The 16661-nt window shown below is 38.9% G+C and overlaps 1 protein-coding gene across 1 annotated transcript; it reads right to left on the bottom strand.

Annotated features, from left to right (window-relative positions):
• Nucleotides 1-567: 567 nt before the first annotated feature.
• Nucleotides 568-2023, bottom strand: LOC109406849 (syntaxin-19-like). Its single transcript, XM_019679845.3, has 4 exons — nt 1704-2023; nt 1543-1638; nt 1135-1480; nt 568-1076 (listed from the first exon to the last, which is right to left on the bottom strand). Exons 1-4 carry the CDS (start codon nt 1734-1736, stop codon nt 574-576), a joined length of 978 nt encoding a protein of 325 aa, XP_019535390.3. The 5' UTR covers nt 1737-2023; the 3' UTR covers nt 568-573.
• Nucleotides 2024-16661: the final 14638 nt, after the last annotated feature.

The following is a 16661-nucleotide window of genomic DNA, read 5'->3' as shown; positions in this document are numbered from 1 at the left end:
GAATTCCAGAGTAGTTTGGATGACCTTGATCACCCAACTCATGTACCACGAATTTTCTAGTGGTGCTTTGTAGCTTTTTGAGTACCATAGACAAGGTTCTGCGAAAATTCATCGTGTATAAAATTTGGTTTAGTGTGCTGGATTTGTGACGCAAACTTTGGAATACTTTGGAGGCCTTCAACTTCAACCATAAATCAGTGAAAACTGTTGATAATCAGCAAAACGATGAGATTTGAGCAAAAATATGTAGAACTCATGAAAAGATACAAAAAGCCATGTATTTTCAGCTACCCGCAAAAGGGGGAGGTGTAAAGGGGAAAGATACCATATATTTCTTAACACAACTAATACCCCTTGCCTATAAAAAAGACTCCAGAATAAAATGTTTGAAAACAAAGATGATACTGCAATTTCTACCAAAAAAAGATCGTCCCGGGTGTTTACGGGTTAACCCCAAAAAGTGTCCTCCTATCTGTACTTCTGGTTACTTGAAAAGACATGTAGTCCATTCCTCCAAAGCTATGGATTTCTTTTCTCGCCAAATATAATCTTCAACAAAAACTCATATTTCGTTCAAAACAAGAACTTCTTCATCGCCAAATAAATAGCAATCGCCACCAAAAAGGCCAACAGCACCAGCAAGCCACAAGTCACATCGAAGCAAAGCCACTTCCGGCCGCCCACCTTCCGATAGTAGTAGTGAGCCTCTTTGATGTCCGCTGCTGCGGTGGCCACATGTTGGGCCGCATCCTGCACTTTGGTTTCCGCCAGATTCAGCATGCTGCCATGCTCCATCACCAGGGTCGAGAACAGCACAAACAGATCCCGCATATCGACGAGCGTTCGCTCCAGCGCCTGCAGCTCCTCGTGGCGTTCCTCAACGGCCTGGAGGGTTTCGGTTGCGGTTTCGTGCTCCCCGATGAGAATTGTGGCCGATTTTGGGAGATTAAACTGCTCGTCTAGGGAGTGGCGTCGAGAGGGATGCTGGCTAGAATCTAGGACGTCGTAATCCGGAGGATTTGTGGGCTGTGTAGTGTCACATGGTGACGGCGAGGTTAGGGATTGATGCGATGACTCTACGAATAATAGAAGATAAGAAGGACTTAGGAGGATCTTAGGTGAAGTCACACCGACCTACAGGTCTTCGCTTCCTGACCGTTTCCTCGTAATTCTGCACCAACGAATGAAACCTCCAGTACGCCTCAAAGTAGGCGGTTTTCACATTCTCAAACTGTGTGCTGCGCACCATGCTAACTAGATCACCGCATTCTCTTGGCTCTCCACTCTCCTCATCTTTCTGCTGCCTCAGGTTCTCCAAATCTGCCTGCAGTCCCTTGACAGCGTTGAATATCTTGTGGCACAGAGTTGCATTATCGCCGAGCTTTTGGCTGGCCTTGATTGAACCTTGGCCTGTTAGCTCTTCCTCGATGGCCAGAACATTCTGCTGCAAGTCACCGATCCAGTGGGAGATTTTCGAGAACTGAAACGATCGCATTAGGATTCTATGGCAACAACATTTCCAACTTATGCAAGCACACTCACTTGGCTGAGATCCTGAATGATTTGCTTTTGGTTGAGCAGCGTTTTGTACTCATGCTGTTGGGGAAGATTCTCCAGAGATTCCAAGAACTCGCGTTTCTGCAACGAAACTCACTTCAAATCTTTAAAAACTCTAGTAAAAACTTTATAACGGACAAACATACCTTTAGAAGAGAGTTCAAACGATCCCGACCCATCCTGACCGGCACGCCAACCAAAATGACCAAAATGGACAAAAAGCGTGATCAAGAATGTACTTCACGCTAACACTCGCGAACCGCGCAACCGACGCAACGACTAAACCATAACCATATGTGTGGTCGATTACCGGGAAGCAATAATGATCCACTTCTCTCAAAGATAAACTAAACAAAAAAATCACGCCGGATCGACGCTGGCAAGTAATGGAGCGTCGAAAAAATGAAAGCCATACATAATTTGTGCTGAATGTTCTATTTTTATCTCGAGCTGTTTCATATCGGAATGTTGTGAGCTCCTCCGAAACGAGAGGTTGATATCATTTTCTTCTTCGTAAGAATTTTTTGATAACATATTTATCTTTTCTCCAGCAATCGCACGCAGTCTGCCGAACATGGACCGATAATTTACAAAAATGGATGAATAAGAATAGTAGGCTGGGTCAACGTTGTATGGAAAAGTTAAAATTTTATCTATCAACCCGACGCAAATCTTTTTCCACCTATATAAGCGTTCAAAACAACTGTGCAAAATTTGGGTGTGACTGGTTGCGTCCAGAGTTGCATAATATCAGTCTTGTCAGTTGACTACTGATATTGCACCATCCTCACTCCCTAATAGAAAAATATGATACAACGTGCTTAACAACCCTTTCGGGTTATCATCTTGATCATAAACGGAATGATACAATCATTCACCCAATCGCCAGTATATAATACATTTTTATTAGGGCTATCACTTCAGGCCGTTCAATATCAAAACGACAACGATAGGCAACGACCTGATACAGTAGACGTTCGGTCGGTGCAAACGGTTTAACTGCAATGCTTTTTAACTGCAGGTCCGGTAAGTGCAACAAATTTGCAGTTATCGCACCGCTAAACGTCAAAATGGTGCGCCATGTTAGCCCAAACGAACAGTCGGATCACGTTCACGATTATTTTTGGTCGTTTGACAATTTGTTGACGTCTGTCAGTCGTTGCAGTTACCGAATTTCGTTCGCTAAGTGAAACGTAAACATGTTGCAGTTATCGAACGTCTACTGTATTGACAATCATTGCAACTGGTGTGATATTTTAGTGGTTTTCGCCAAAAGTCAAAACTTTCTTGTGACAAACATGCAAAACTTGTTATTTTGTACACGAAACCAGAGAATGGCAGATTCTAATACAATGCGGTTTGAAACATATACAAATACAGTAGACGTTCGATAACTGCATCATGTTTACGTTTCACTTAGCGAACGAAATTCGGTAACTGCAACGACTGACAGACGTCAACAAATTGTAAAACGACCAAAAATAACCGTGAACGTGATCCGACTGTTCGTTTGGGCTAATATGGCGCACCATTTTGACGTTTAGCGGTGCGATAACTGCAAATTTGTTGCACTTACCGGACCTGCAGTTAAAAAGCATTGCAGTTAAACCGTTTGCACCGACCGAACGTCTACTGTATTGTATTAAGGCTTTGCAAATACAAAAATTGGTAGGTGGCAGTATACCAAAAATTGTATTGGCTTCCTAGAATCTGGAAAAGGGAAATTTCGCATGTGTGCGTCCCAACTAACAAAAGTAGCTGCATAAGAGCTTATGGAACAAGCACTTATGTAAAAGTGGTTGAATAAGCTCTTATACTGCATAAATGTTAGTTGGGGTGTGCTCTCTATCGCACTGGTTCTCATTACTTGCTCTATTTTTAGACTGGTTATGGCAGCAGCGGCGGCATCAATTACCAAAACATGTTTAAAAAGAGATACGGGCGGCGGCGGGAATCGAACCGACACACTATCGTGGTGATTAACAGTACCCTGCGCTCTAACCAGCATGGCTACAACTGCACATGGATAGACGAGAGGCTGAAAGCCATCATTAACAACACAAACGTGGCTTAGTCTGGAAGTGATACAGCCACCACGATGCACAATGGGTCCAGAGACGTAATTACTAAGACAAAACTGCCTAAGCTTCAAGGTTGCAACCGTTCATTTTCAAAAATTTACATTCATTTGCTATTATATCAGTTCAGAAGCATGCTATCGAAAAACAATGTATGGATGAATTGAACCTTGTAGTTTTATCTGAAAGTTCGCCGAACAGCATTAGAGTCGCACACGCATACCAAAGTCGTGAGAGAGCTGTGAAGGCAACTCTCCACGCGGTGAATATAAATTTCATTCACGCTGTGGAAAGTTGCCTTCACAGCTCACTCACGACTTTGGAATGCGTGTGTGACCCCAATGTTATTCGGCAAACTTTCAGATAAAACTACAAGGCTAAATTCATCCATACATTGTTTTTCGATAGCATCCTTCTGAACTGAGATAATAGCAAATGAATGTAAATTTTTGCAAATGAATGGTTGCAACCTTGCTAAGCTTAACTTTATGTTTTTAGACACATATTGTGTTTTAGAAAGTTTCTTTTTAATTGTTGACCCTATTCCCCATTATTGTTATGTTAAGGCGGTTTATCTGATTCAAAACTGTGCTTTCTAATAATTTTATTTACGATTTCATGATGGATGGTGATGGATCGTTTAATTTAAAATTCCAGAGGCCAAGCAAATTTTAAATTTCATATATCTCAGGACTCCCACCACTTAGAAAGTTGGTGTCTTCGGCAATGTTATTCAGTTAGTCTAAGGCATACAGTTAATGGTCCACATGTTTCGAAATTTCGTCACTAGGCGGCGCTAGTTACACATTTGCAAAATCATTCAAATGATTGATTTTTTTCGTGAAGTTATCAACAAGCTGTATTTTTTTTTTCTTTGAACGTGTATTAGTCAAGTCAAAGGTTTTTCAAAGAGCTAAAGACCGGTCCAGAAAGTATGGACGCAGTAAGAAAATACTGGCATTTCAAAACTATTGATGACTAGTTCTTTTTGAAAGCTACATTCTGTTGGTCAACCTATTTTCTCAGCACTTGTATAGCGGTTTTTGCGATTCCAACAGTGTGTTTCAAAATACATGAACTATCAGCGGAACATCATTAAAAAAATGTGCACAAACCTTGTACAGAGTTTGAAAGGTCACTTAGGAAATGATCAAAATATGGTGGGAGTAAGTAAGAAAATCGTGCAAGCAGCAATCAGCAACCACAATGGGGATATCACGTTTGCATAGGCAAAAATTGGGTAAAAAATAAAGATCCTGCTAACCCTCGTTTGGAAAAAACAAATAATGAAGCTGTTTGAGCACAAGAAAAAACCTTCTAACTAACACAGAGTGGGGTATGACCAAAAAAGTTAACATTTCGAATTTCAATGTTCATCGTGGCAAAGAACGTTTGAATTTTCGATCCTATAGTAAGCAGAAACATCCAAAACAAAGCCCTAAACAAGAACTATCGATCAGGCCCAGACATCTGAAGACTAGGTGCGTCCATACTTTCTGGGGCAGTCTTTATGTATTAGTCATAAATGTGCGACAATTCAATTCATTCAGTTCACTTAATCCAGAGATACAGTAGACGTTCGATAACTGCAACATGTTTACGTTTCACTTAGCGAACGAAATTCGGTAACTGCAACGACTGACAGACGTCAACAAATTGTAAAACGACCAAAAATAACCGTGAACGTGATCCGACTGTTCGTTTGGGCTAATATGGCGCACCATTTTGTAGTTTAGCGGTGCGATAACTGCAAATTTGTTGCACTTACCGGACCTGCAGTTAAAAAGCATTGCAGTTAAACCGTTTGCACCGACCGAACGTCTACTGTATAGCAATTTTACGAAGGACACTCAAATATGAATTACTTTACTAGAGCTGATTTAACTTCATGTAAAGTTATCCAATCGAGCCCAAATTTGTACCGTTTATAGCTAACTAGTTGTGCAACTGGCAGGTAAAATTTGAGAATATTTGGTGTAGTTTAGAAAAAGTTAAAGCTAGCTGAATATATTCGAAATAATAAATAAAAGTTGCATGCTTCAATTAATTTGCAATTAGCGCCGTCTACTGGCAGGACCTTGAACCAATCAGCTAATCAACTGATAGGCCTTAACCAACCTAACAACATCACCGAAGACATCAACTTTCCAAGTGATCAGAGTCCTGAGATATATGGAATATATAATTTGTTTGCTCACTAGCGCCACCTAGTGGTGGAATTTTGAATCAAACGGCCCAACATTTGTTAGTTCTTGACCAGCCAAATAATATTGCCGAAGACACCAACTCTCTAAGTAATCAGGATCATGAGATATTTGGTATAAACATTTCATCAGTGTTACGTCTGTTTGTCTCTGGCATGACAGATATCACAGACAGCAAGACGTAGCACTTGCGAAATGTCCCTACCGTATATCTTAGCACCATGATCACTTTTTTTTGTTTTTAATAATGTGTATTTTAACTTAAATGCTAATTCTACACTAAAATTTAGTCACTTATATATTCGGTGTATTTAGCAAAGTTGTTAAGTCAGCCAAGGTCTTACTGGTGATGGGCCGTTTGGTTCAAAATTCCACCACTGGGTAGCGCTGATGATAAATCAATTTTTATTTTCCATATATCTCAGGACTCTGATCACTTAGAAAGTTGATTTCTTCGGCAATGTTGTTTGGTTTATTAGGGCCTTTCAGTTGATTAGCTGATTAGTTCAAGATTCTGCCAGTAGACGGCGCTACTTGCAAATTAGTAGAAGCATGCAACTTTTACTTATTGTCACGAAAATATTCAGCAAGCTGTAACTTTTTATAAAGGGAAAATTCTCAAATTTTATCTGCTAATTGCACAACTAATTAGCTATAAATGATACAAATTTGAGCTCGATTGGATAGTTTTACATGAAGTTAGAGCGACTCCAGTAAAATGTTTCATAGTTGAGTGTTCCTCGTTAAACTGCTATATCTCACGATTAAGTGAATCGAATGAAATTAAATTTTGCACATTTATGACTAATACATAACTTTTTGAAAAACCTTTGACTTGACTTAAATACGCTCAAAGAAAACAAAATTACAGCTTTTTGATTACTTTACGAAAAAAATCATTCATTTGCATAATTTGGCAAATGTGTAACTAACGCTTCCTAGTGGTGAAATTTTGAAAAAAGTGGACCATTAAGTGTAAGCCCTTCACCTACCAAACAACATTGTCGAAGACACCTACTTTGTAAGTGACCAGAGTTCTGAGATATATGAAATTAAATATTTGCTTGACATCTAGCGCCGCCTAGTGGTAGCTGAATTTTATAAATTGCCTAAAACATTTTAGCAAGTTGTAACCTTTTATAATGTCCACTAAAACTATTCAAACTTTGATTGCTTGTTCCTCAAAGAGTTAGATATAATTGGTACCAATTTGGGCTAGATTGATTAACACTACACGTAATTAGAGCTTTTCTAGTAGAATACCTATTATTTGACTTCCATTTATCAAATTATTGTACCTTAGGATTAAGCGATTTATTCAAAACTTTTCGAAAAGTTCTAATCATTTGAATGATTTTTATGCAAATTTGTTACAACTTTGTAAAACATTTTGAAATTGTATAGAGAATAATTTATCAGCAGATTTTTGGATGAGCCACACTAGGAGTGACCGTACTCATTTCACAATAATACAAAAAAAAATGACGGAAATTAGCAGAAACATTTTTGACTTCGTAAATACGACTCTAGACCCATTGTGCACTGAAAAGCCCGCATCCGCGGATGCGCTGTTTGCAAGAGGAAAATTCCTAGTAGACAATAGGACGCGAAGCTCAGCAGCGAAGCGAAAGCTATTTTTAGAAGCAACCCGGCTCAACTTCTCGGGTTTGAATAGCTGTGTTTGTGTGTAGAGGTATGGAACCTGTGGAACCGTGTAGCCACAGATAACAGATGTTTATACTAGCACAAATTTTTCGCAGAATCCTGTGTAAATATTCAAAACGATATACGTTGGCTCACTACCGCCATCTACTCAACTCATTGTGACATTGCATCTAACTTGAATGCAAGAATAGTTCAAAGTTCCAGTTTCATTCAAGATCGAATACAATCTTGAATGTAAAATTGCGTAGTGCATGCAATCTTGAAAGCGATCACTGACTCTCGATCACTGCGCCATCTCTAAATGATTGCCACATGGGATTCAGCAGCTCGTTACATACAAAATGGCTGTTGATCCTTTTTACACACATTGCCAATATAAGCATAAACGTCTGTTATCTGTGGTGTAGCGCATCTTAATACAACGAATGGATTATGATTTATCACATTTTCTGTACGTTTTTAATACATAAATTGGTAGAAAAGGAATATCTCAATTTTTGGTAGTTTTTCTTGTTTTACGTATACCACATATTAAAATATCTTCTTGGTTAATCTTCATTCGGATTTTAAAATGGCCTATCAGTGATATCTTCACACCATCACAGTCAGTCCAGTGCTGATGGAACAAGAAAATGACGGTGACTCAATAGAGCGCACGCTGACTTGGATCGCAGTCGGCCTATCAAAATCAAATATATGCTTACCATTGACAGTGACAGAGTGCAACTCTGGTTGCGTCCCCGTATTCTGCATTGCAATTGAAATTCGTATGGTTTTTTTTTTCACGTTTTCCGAAGATTTGTGACAAAAGTTATAACGTGTATCCACATTTTTTGGATGATTTTTTCCTAATTAGGATACTAATTCATTTGAATAAACATCCACTGAAGCTTAATGTATTTCTCTTATGTGCTTTACTACATATACCCATATTGCATGGTTTTAGAGCCTAAAATTCCATTAAACAGACGTTATCTTGAGCCACCACCAATTATGAGCCACCACCTTGGATGCACATTCATATTCATATAGGGTGGGTGTACCGATTATGGCACTACATAAGGAAAGCTATTTATACAAAAATAACGAGAAGACCAACGAACATGGGCGTAGCCAGAGGGGGCCACCAGATTTATTTTTTAATATAGAGCCAACTCAAAGATTATCAATAATGCAAAGTTCCAGAAAACATATCTAAAAAAATATATATTTTTATAATTTAGGTTATCCACAATTATCAAACCTTTTTTTACTCGAGAACCACAGGAAATTTCGCCAAATATTTCTCCAAGACAACCACTTCAATCATATCTTAGATTTTTTACCAAATAACAAGCTTGATTGAATGGCAAAATTTTGTGATGGCAATACAAGAACAGCATACCAAATTTTCTAGATATGCCGGAACCGGTTCCGGTAGGAAAAAGGAAGGACTTTGTAGAACCATATGCTGCTATAGAGTACAGTTATGTGCTACTGCAACACGAATTTTCACTAGTACTCAATTCAAAAAAAAAACGTCGTGTTAAGAGCAACATACCTGGGATTTCTTTACGAATATTTTCAAGGGCACCTTTAAAAATTCCTTTAGGCATTTATTCAATAACTTCTTCAGGGATTCATTCAGAAATTCCACAAGGCACTTCTCCAGGATTTCCTCCTTCGTGAATTCTTCCCACGAAATTCCCACGATTCCTTCATATTTTTATAGATACTTCTGTAAGGATTCCTCCAGGATTTTTTTTTCCATAGCTGCCATATTGCTCCAGAGAAATTTTCAAGAGATCCTCTATGGGTTACACCAGACATTCCTCCGGGAAATTATTCTGGGATATCTATAGAGATTCCCCCAGTGATTGTTCCAGTGTATTTTCGAGAATTCCTCCAGGAATTTCTTCAGTGATTCCCAAAGGAATGTCAACAGAAATTCTTTTAGGTATTTCTATAAGTGTTCCTTCAGCGATTTCTTCAGGAATTTCTCCATATATTCCTTCGAAAATTCCACTAGAGATATAATTCAATGTGGATTAATTTGAAGTATTTCAGTAGGAATATCTTCCAGAAACGCTTACTGTAATTTTTTCAGAGATGCACTAAAAATCCAGGAGTTCCTTTAAACATTGTACAAAATATTATTTTATGAGTCCATCCAAAGATTCCAACAATTCGACCAAAAATTATTGCAGACATGCATTCCTCCATATTTTATTCGAACATATTTTTTTCTAGTGATTTGTTAAAAAAATTTTCCTGCGATTTCCGAAGAAATTCCTCATGGGATTGCTTCCTGGATTCCTCATGGATTTTTTCAGGAATTCTTCCATGTTTTTCTTCAAGAATTCCTCCAGGGATTTACGCGGGAATTTTTTCTGTGTTTCTTTCAGGAACAGCTCAAGGGACTATTTGAAAATTCCTCGAACGATTCCCCCAGGAACACTTTTTAAGGAGTTCCTTTTGAAATTCTTTCAGGAATTAATCCAGTACATACTTCCTCCAGGGACTGTTTAAGGATTCCTTTAGCAATGCCTCTAGAAATTGCTTCCGGGATTCCTCTTGGGGTAACTTCAGGAGCTCCTGCAGGGATTCCTTCAGGAACTGCTACAGGGATTCCTCACGGAGTTCCTCCAATAATTCTTCTTAGAACTCCTTCAGGATTTCTCCAAGGATTCCATCTAAAATTTCTTCAGGAATTCTTCCTGGGGTGGAGCGGACCTGGTGTGGTGGTTAGAACGCAAGACTATCACGCTGAGGATCTGGGATCGAATCCCACTCCCTACATACTCACAAAATGTGGGTTCTTCCTTCGGAAGGGAAGTAAAGCGTGGGTCCCGAGATGAACTAGCCTAGGGTTAAAAATCTCGTTAATACAGACAAAAAAATATCTTCCTTAAATACATGAATTTCTCAAGGAATTATTCCCCGAATTTCTTTAGAAATTTTTCCAGGAATTATTCCAGGGATTCCTCTGGGACTTGCTGCAGGGATTCCTCTATACAATCATCCAGGGATTCCTTCACAAATGTCTCTAGAGATTCTTCCAGAAACTTCTCCAGGAATTCTTCTAGAGATTCCGCCGTTAATCCTACAGGCATTTCTCTAGGATATCCTCCAGGAGCTCCTCCATGGATTCCTCCAAGATTTTCTGCAGGGCTTAACTCGGAATGTCCTTCTGTGATTCTTTCTGGAACAACTTATTTTAAAAATTTCCACAAAGATTCTCCCAGGAACTCTTCTTAAGTTTCCTTCATGAAATCCTCCTTGTATTCTTTAAGGAACTTCTCCAGGAAATAATTCAGTATTTCCCCCTGGAACTGTTTAGGAATTTCCTTAAGTATTCCTTTTAAAATTGCTTCCGGGATTCCTTCTGGAGTTTCTTCAGGAACTCTTCTGAGGATTCCTCCAGACTTTCTCCAAGAATTTCTCTGCAATTTCTTCAGGAATTATTCCCGGTATTTCTCTACGAAGTTCTAAAGAGATTCATCTACGAATTTCTTCAGGAATTCCTCTAACAGTTTTATTTCATCTTGAGATTCCTGCAGAAACTCCGACAAAAATTCCTCTAGAGATTTCTCCAGGAGTTCTTCTGGAGATTTCTTCAGGAATTCCTACTGGCATGCCTCTAGGATATCCTCCAGGGATCCCTCCAAAAATTCCTACAAGATTATTTTTTTTTCAGAAATTCTTTCAAAAAATCCTCCAGGTTTTCCTCAATGCATTCATTCAGGACTTCCTCCAGGCATTCCTCCAGAGAAACCTCTAATAATTGCTTCCGGGATTCTTCCAAGAATTCCTACAGAAATTTATCCAGGAAATCTTCAAGGCATTCCTCCAAGATTTTTTTTCCAGAGACTCCTACAAAGATTTCTCCAGGAATAACTTCAGAGAATCCTCCATAAATTCCACTAGGAACTCTCCTAGGCATTCTTCCAGGAAATTTTCCAGGCATCTTCCAGATATTCATCCTTGAATTCCTGCAGAGATTTTTCCAGAAATGTTTCAGCGATTTCTCCAGAAATTCCACCAGATATTGCTCCAGGAATTCTCCATGAGTTGTTCCAGGAGTTTCTACTGGGATTGTTTCATCCTGGGATTCCTTCGAAAAATCCACGCCGGCTTTCCTTGAGGACTTCATCCAGGAATTGCTCCAGGGTCTTCTCAATTAATTTTTACAGGAATTTCACTAGGGAATAATCAAGGAATTCCATCATAAATAATGTGAGTAATTCATCCAGGAATTTCTCTAGGAAATCCTTCAGGGATCCCTTCAATAATTCTACCAGAGAAAATCTAGAAATACCTTCTAGATTTTTTTCAGGAATTCTTCCGAGAATTCTTGTAGATTTGCTTCTTGGTATGGATTTCTCTAGGAATTTCGCTAAAAATTCCTCCAGGAATTTCTCATGGAATTTTTTCAGATATTTCTCCCATAGTTCCTCTAGAGATTCCCACAGAAATTATTCCAGTTATTGTTGCAAGAATTTCTCCAAAGATTCCTTTAGAAATTTCTTCAAGGATCGCTGCAGCAATTCTCAAAGGAAAACCTTTAGAAATTCCTCCGGGTATTTCTCCACGATTCAATCCAGGAATTTCTCCAGGAACTCCTCCAGAAAAGTCTCCAAGAATTACCCCAAGAATTTATTCAGGAATTCATTCAGTAATTACTCGAGGAATCCGGGAATTTCGCCTGGACATTCTTCAGAAATTATGCCAGCCAGAAATTATGATTCCTCCTGGCATTTTCCAGGAATTTCTCCTAATATTCTTTCATGAATTGCTTTCGGAATTCCTCCAGGGATTTCTGCACGAATTTCTCTTAGAATTTTCCCAAGGATTCCTCCAGGAAATCCTTCGAAGATTTCTCCAGAAGTTCCTCCAAGAACTCTTCCATCAAATCCCCTAGGGGATTCTTCAGAAATTCTTGCAGGAAATTCTCCAAAAATACCTTTAGTAATTTTTCAGTGATTCCTCCTGGTATTCCTCCAGGTATTCCTCCAGAAATTTCTCAAGAAATTCCTCCAGGGATTTCCTCACAAATTTCTTCAAGGATTCCCCCAGGAATTCCTTCAGGAATTCCTTCGAGAATTTCTTCAGAAATTGAAGAGTAATATAGATCTGCCAGAATTCCTCTAGAAGCTTATCCAGTAATTCTTTCAAGAATTCCTTTAGAGATTCTTCCAGGAATTTCATCATGGATTCCTCCAGCAATTCCCACAGGAATATCTCTAGGAATTCCTCCAGGCATTCCTTCAGGATTTTATACAGGGATTTCTTCAGGAACTCCTTCGGGCATTACCCCAGGACATCCTTCATAAATTTTGTTAGCATTTCCTCTAGAAATCCCTCCAGGCATTTCGCCAGGAATTTCTCCTGAGATTCCATCAGAAATTGCTTCAGGAATTTCTCCGAGATTTCGGCACGAATTTTTCCTGGGATTTTCTCATGGATTCCTCCAGGAAATCCTTCGAAGATTCCTCCCGGAAATCCTCCAGAAGTTCCCCCCAGGATTCTTCCAGGAATTCCTCTATTTCTTCAGAAATTCTTCCAGCAGGAGAACTTCTTGGAGTACCTTCAGGATTTTTTCAGGGATTCCCCCAGGTATTTCTCCAGGGATTTCTCTCCAAATTTCTTCAAGGATCCCCCAGGGATTCGTTCAGGATTTATCTAGAGATTTTCGTAGACATTTTCCGGCAATACAGTCAAAGAAACCTTGCGTTGATTCTTTTAAATCTTCGCCAACGTTTCGGCACTTGTTGGGACCTTCTTCAGGGAAAATGTCTACGAACAACAACACCAGTCGTGCCACCAACATTACATTTATCTGGAGATTTCTCTAGAAATTCATCTAGTAGTTCTTCCAAGAATTCCTCTAGAGATTTCTCCAGCAATTATCACAGGAATACTTCTAGGAATTCCTGCAGGAAATACCTCAGATATTTCTTCAGGAGCTCCTCCAGGAATTTATGTCAGCAATTCAGGAAATCCTTAAGGGATTTCTTCAGAGATTCTTCCAGGAAGTTCCAGAAATACTTTCAGGAATTTTCAAGGGATTCCTCCAGACATTCCTTCAGGAATTCTTTCAGAAATTTATCCAGGAATTGCTTCAGGGATATTTCCAGAGATTCCTCCCGGTAATCCTCCAGAAATTCCTCCAAGGGTTCTTCCAGGAAATCCTCCTGGAATTTCTCAAGGAATTTTTTCACAAATTTCTACAGCAGTTCCTCCCGGAATTCCTCTGGAGATTTCCCCAGTAATTTTTCCAGGAATTGCTCCAAGAATTCATCCAAAAAAATTCTCCAGGAATTTCTACAGGATTCCCTGTTCGGTCTCATCCAATAATTCTTCCAAGAATTACGTTAGGAATTTGTTTAGAAGTTTCTCGATTTAGTTTCTCTTTTAGAAGTTTCTAGGATTTGTTTAGAGAATCCTGTTCTCTCTAGATATTTTCCCAGGAATTGCTTCAGGGCTCAGGTGTTCATCCTGAAATTCCTTCAGAGGTTTCTCCAAGAACTGTCCCAAGGATTTTTTTTTTAATTTCTATAAGATTTCCTCTAGGAATTCCACAAGAGATTTATTCTGATTTTTTTTTCGAGGGGTTCCTCCCAGAATTCCTCCTGGAATTTCTCCAGAACTTCCTCCAAGGAATGCTCCAGAAATTTATCTAGAATTTCTTCTAGGATTTCCTCATGAGATCTCTTCAGGAATTCCTCCAGGTACACTTTCAAAAATTCTGCCAGGGAATCCTCCGGGAATCTCTACGGGAATTCCTCCGAGAATTCGTTCGGGCATTCCTCTAGGGATTATATAGGGCTTCCTCCAGGCATTCCTGTAGGAATTGCTCCAGGGGTTTATTCAGGAAGTCTTCCAGGGATTGCTCCGGAAATTCCTCAAATTATTTCTTCAAAAATTCTTCTCAGGTTCAATTCAAAAATTCATTCAGGAGTTCCTTAGGAAATTTTACAAATCCTTCAATCATTTTTTCAGACATGTACCCAAAAACTTCTCCAGGTTTACCTGATGATTTCTGGAGGAATTCCTCCAGCGAATAGTATTGAAAGATTATTTAAAAAAGACTCATACAGGAACCAAGAAATTCTAGTCCTATTAAAATCCTTAATCTATCAGAAATTGCTCACCACTACTAGCACCACCTTGAATCATCTAGATCAGGCGAGTTTTTAACGTATTGTACAAAATACAGCAATGTGTCTGCTGAAGGGTTAAATAATACTTTTAGAATATGTTATTATATTCAATTTCATCGTATTGCGTATAGATATAGAAGCTAGTAGGCACAAATTTGCTAAGGGTGCTTGCCCCCCCCTGACCGAAAAGCTGGCTACGCCCTTGCCAACGAATGTCATCAATAAGCTAAAAGATAGCTTAGTTTCCATACTTAATAAGAAAAATATAGAAACAGAGCCAAAACTACTTTTAGTATTGATTACAGCGTGTGCCAATGATAGGAACCCTGTACCAGTTATGGATACATTTTTTAACTTCGGTTCCTTTTCGCACTATTTGCATGCATTCCTTATGGGGTTAGCCATAATTGGTACACTATGGCGAAAGAGGGTGCAAGGAAGCCGAAATTTTAAGGAAAATGATTTATTTCTACCATGATTTGAGGAAAATGTGGTGTTTAAATGAGTGCGACTATCTTTTGTAAACGTGGTCTGTTGTTCACAATTTTTTTCTTGTTGATTAACATCGTTAAAGGGTGAAAATCAACTATGGCGAATAATTGGTACTATAGCCATAATTGGTACACTTACCCTAGACTCCATGCATGTTCCCCATACCAAATTTACCCACATTGCATAGTTTTAGAGCCTAAAACCAGGAGGATGACAAAGGGCCAGAATAAGGAACCCAGCATAACAGGGCATCCAATGTTTTTATTTTGATTGCTTAATTCATGGAAAAAAATGCGCTTGAAACACTGCTTCGCTGCTACATACATTCCCGTTCAAAAGTTTGGGGTCACCCCCTCAAAAACATGTCATTTTTTTAGGCCCATATCTCCGCCAATTTGCGTCCGATTTCAAAACCCTAGGTTTCATTCAAAAGATAATAAGTCAAAGAAACTTTGAACATGATTTAAAAGAAACTTTTTCAAAAAAAATTGTATGTAAACTTAACCCAAATTTTCTAAAAAATGAATATAAACTTACGGCAGTGTCGCTGGAATTTGGGTCGACCAAATTTTAAGATGAGAGTGGTAATATGACCAAGTCAAGAATGCCAAGGTTCCCGCGGAGGCCATTCCGACACCCGCGATAGGACCAGATCGGGTTGATCGGTTCCACATGTCCACTACCAATCAAGCTACCAAACACTCATAATCAGCTCGACATTTTTGCCTAATACACCAATATGTTATCTAGTACTGCACTGCAACCATAATTGAAATCGTATGCCGTGTACTGAATACCCGATGCGATCGCTCGTGTATCTCTTTTGGCGCGACTGATGGAGGGTTTAAAACGGATTCCAAATTATATTTTAGAGTAGTTTTATTAATAAAATGCAAAAATATTGCTGTGTGCGTTCAGGATGCAAACGGTGTCCAAATGCGCTTCAAACGCGGTAACACAGTGTTACCAAAGCAAACGTAGCAACCATAGTCAATATCACCGCCAACGTAGGATTCTAAAGCATCCACTGCCATCGGGTTACTTATTAGAAAATCTTACCGCATTTGGTGCTACCCTTGGTGCTACCGCATTTAATATTTGCATTTTGAATGCACACAGCAATACTTCCGCGTACAGAGCCATGTTATTGGTAAACATTCAAAATTTCACATCAGCTGTCTGATTTCTGTGCGCAGCAGGCACTGATTGCTGTGCAATGACAAGTGATCTACCGTTTTCATCAAGTCGTCATATAATTTTTGACCTTCTATACAGACAAGATACAGAGTACAGAAAAATACAGATTTTCGAAATATGATACAGATTTCTCCAGAAAGCATGAAATTTAAAGTTATTTGCAAAAAAATAATGATAACTTCATAAATTTCTGCTTCAACTTTGAAGAATTTTTGAAAATTTGTACATTTTCACACATATTTTGGAAAAAAAACAGCAAAAATTAAAAACCCTCAAAAAGTAGTATATTTTTTGTTGGTTTCTATTGAAATCTATGACTCTCGGTC

Source organism: Aedes albopictus, chromosome 1 (genome assembly GCF_035046485.1).
Source record: "Aedes albopictus strain Foshan chromosome 1, AalbF5, whole genome shotgun sequence".
NCBI classification, from domain to species: Eukaryota; Metazoa; Arthropoda; class Insecta; order Diptera; family Culicidae; genus Aedes; species Aedes albopictus.
The sequence above is the reverse complement of the archived record's forward strand: the minus strand, read 5'-3'. Positions and strand labels throughout refer to the sequence as shown.

Bases quoted from the DNA above. Each gene is read 5' to 3' on its own strand.
- LOC109406849 (XM_019679845.3), bottom strand. From the start codon at position 1,736: ATGGGTCGGGATCGTTTGAACTCTCTTCTAAAG. The intron at 1,639-1,703 runs GTATGTTTGTCC...GTTTCGTTGCAG, and splicing joins GTTTGAACTCTCTTCTAAAG to AAACGCGAGTTCTTGGAATC. The intron at 1,077-1,134 runs GTCGGTGTGACT...TATTATTCGTAG, and splicing joins CAGGAAGCGAAGACCTGTAG to AGTCATCGCATCAATCCCTA.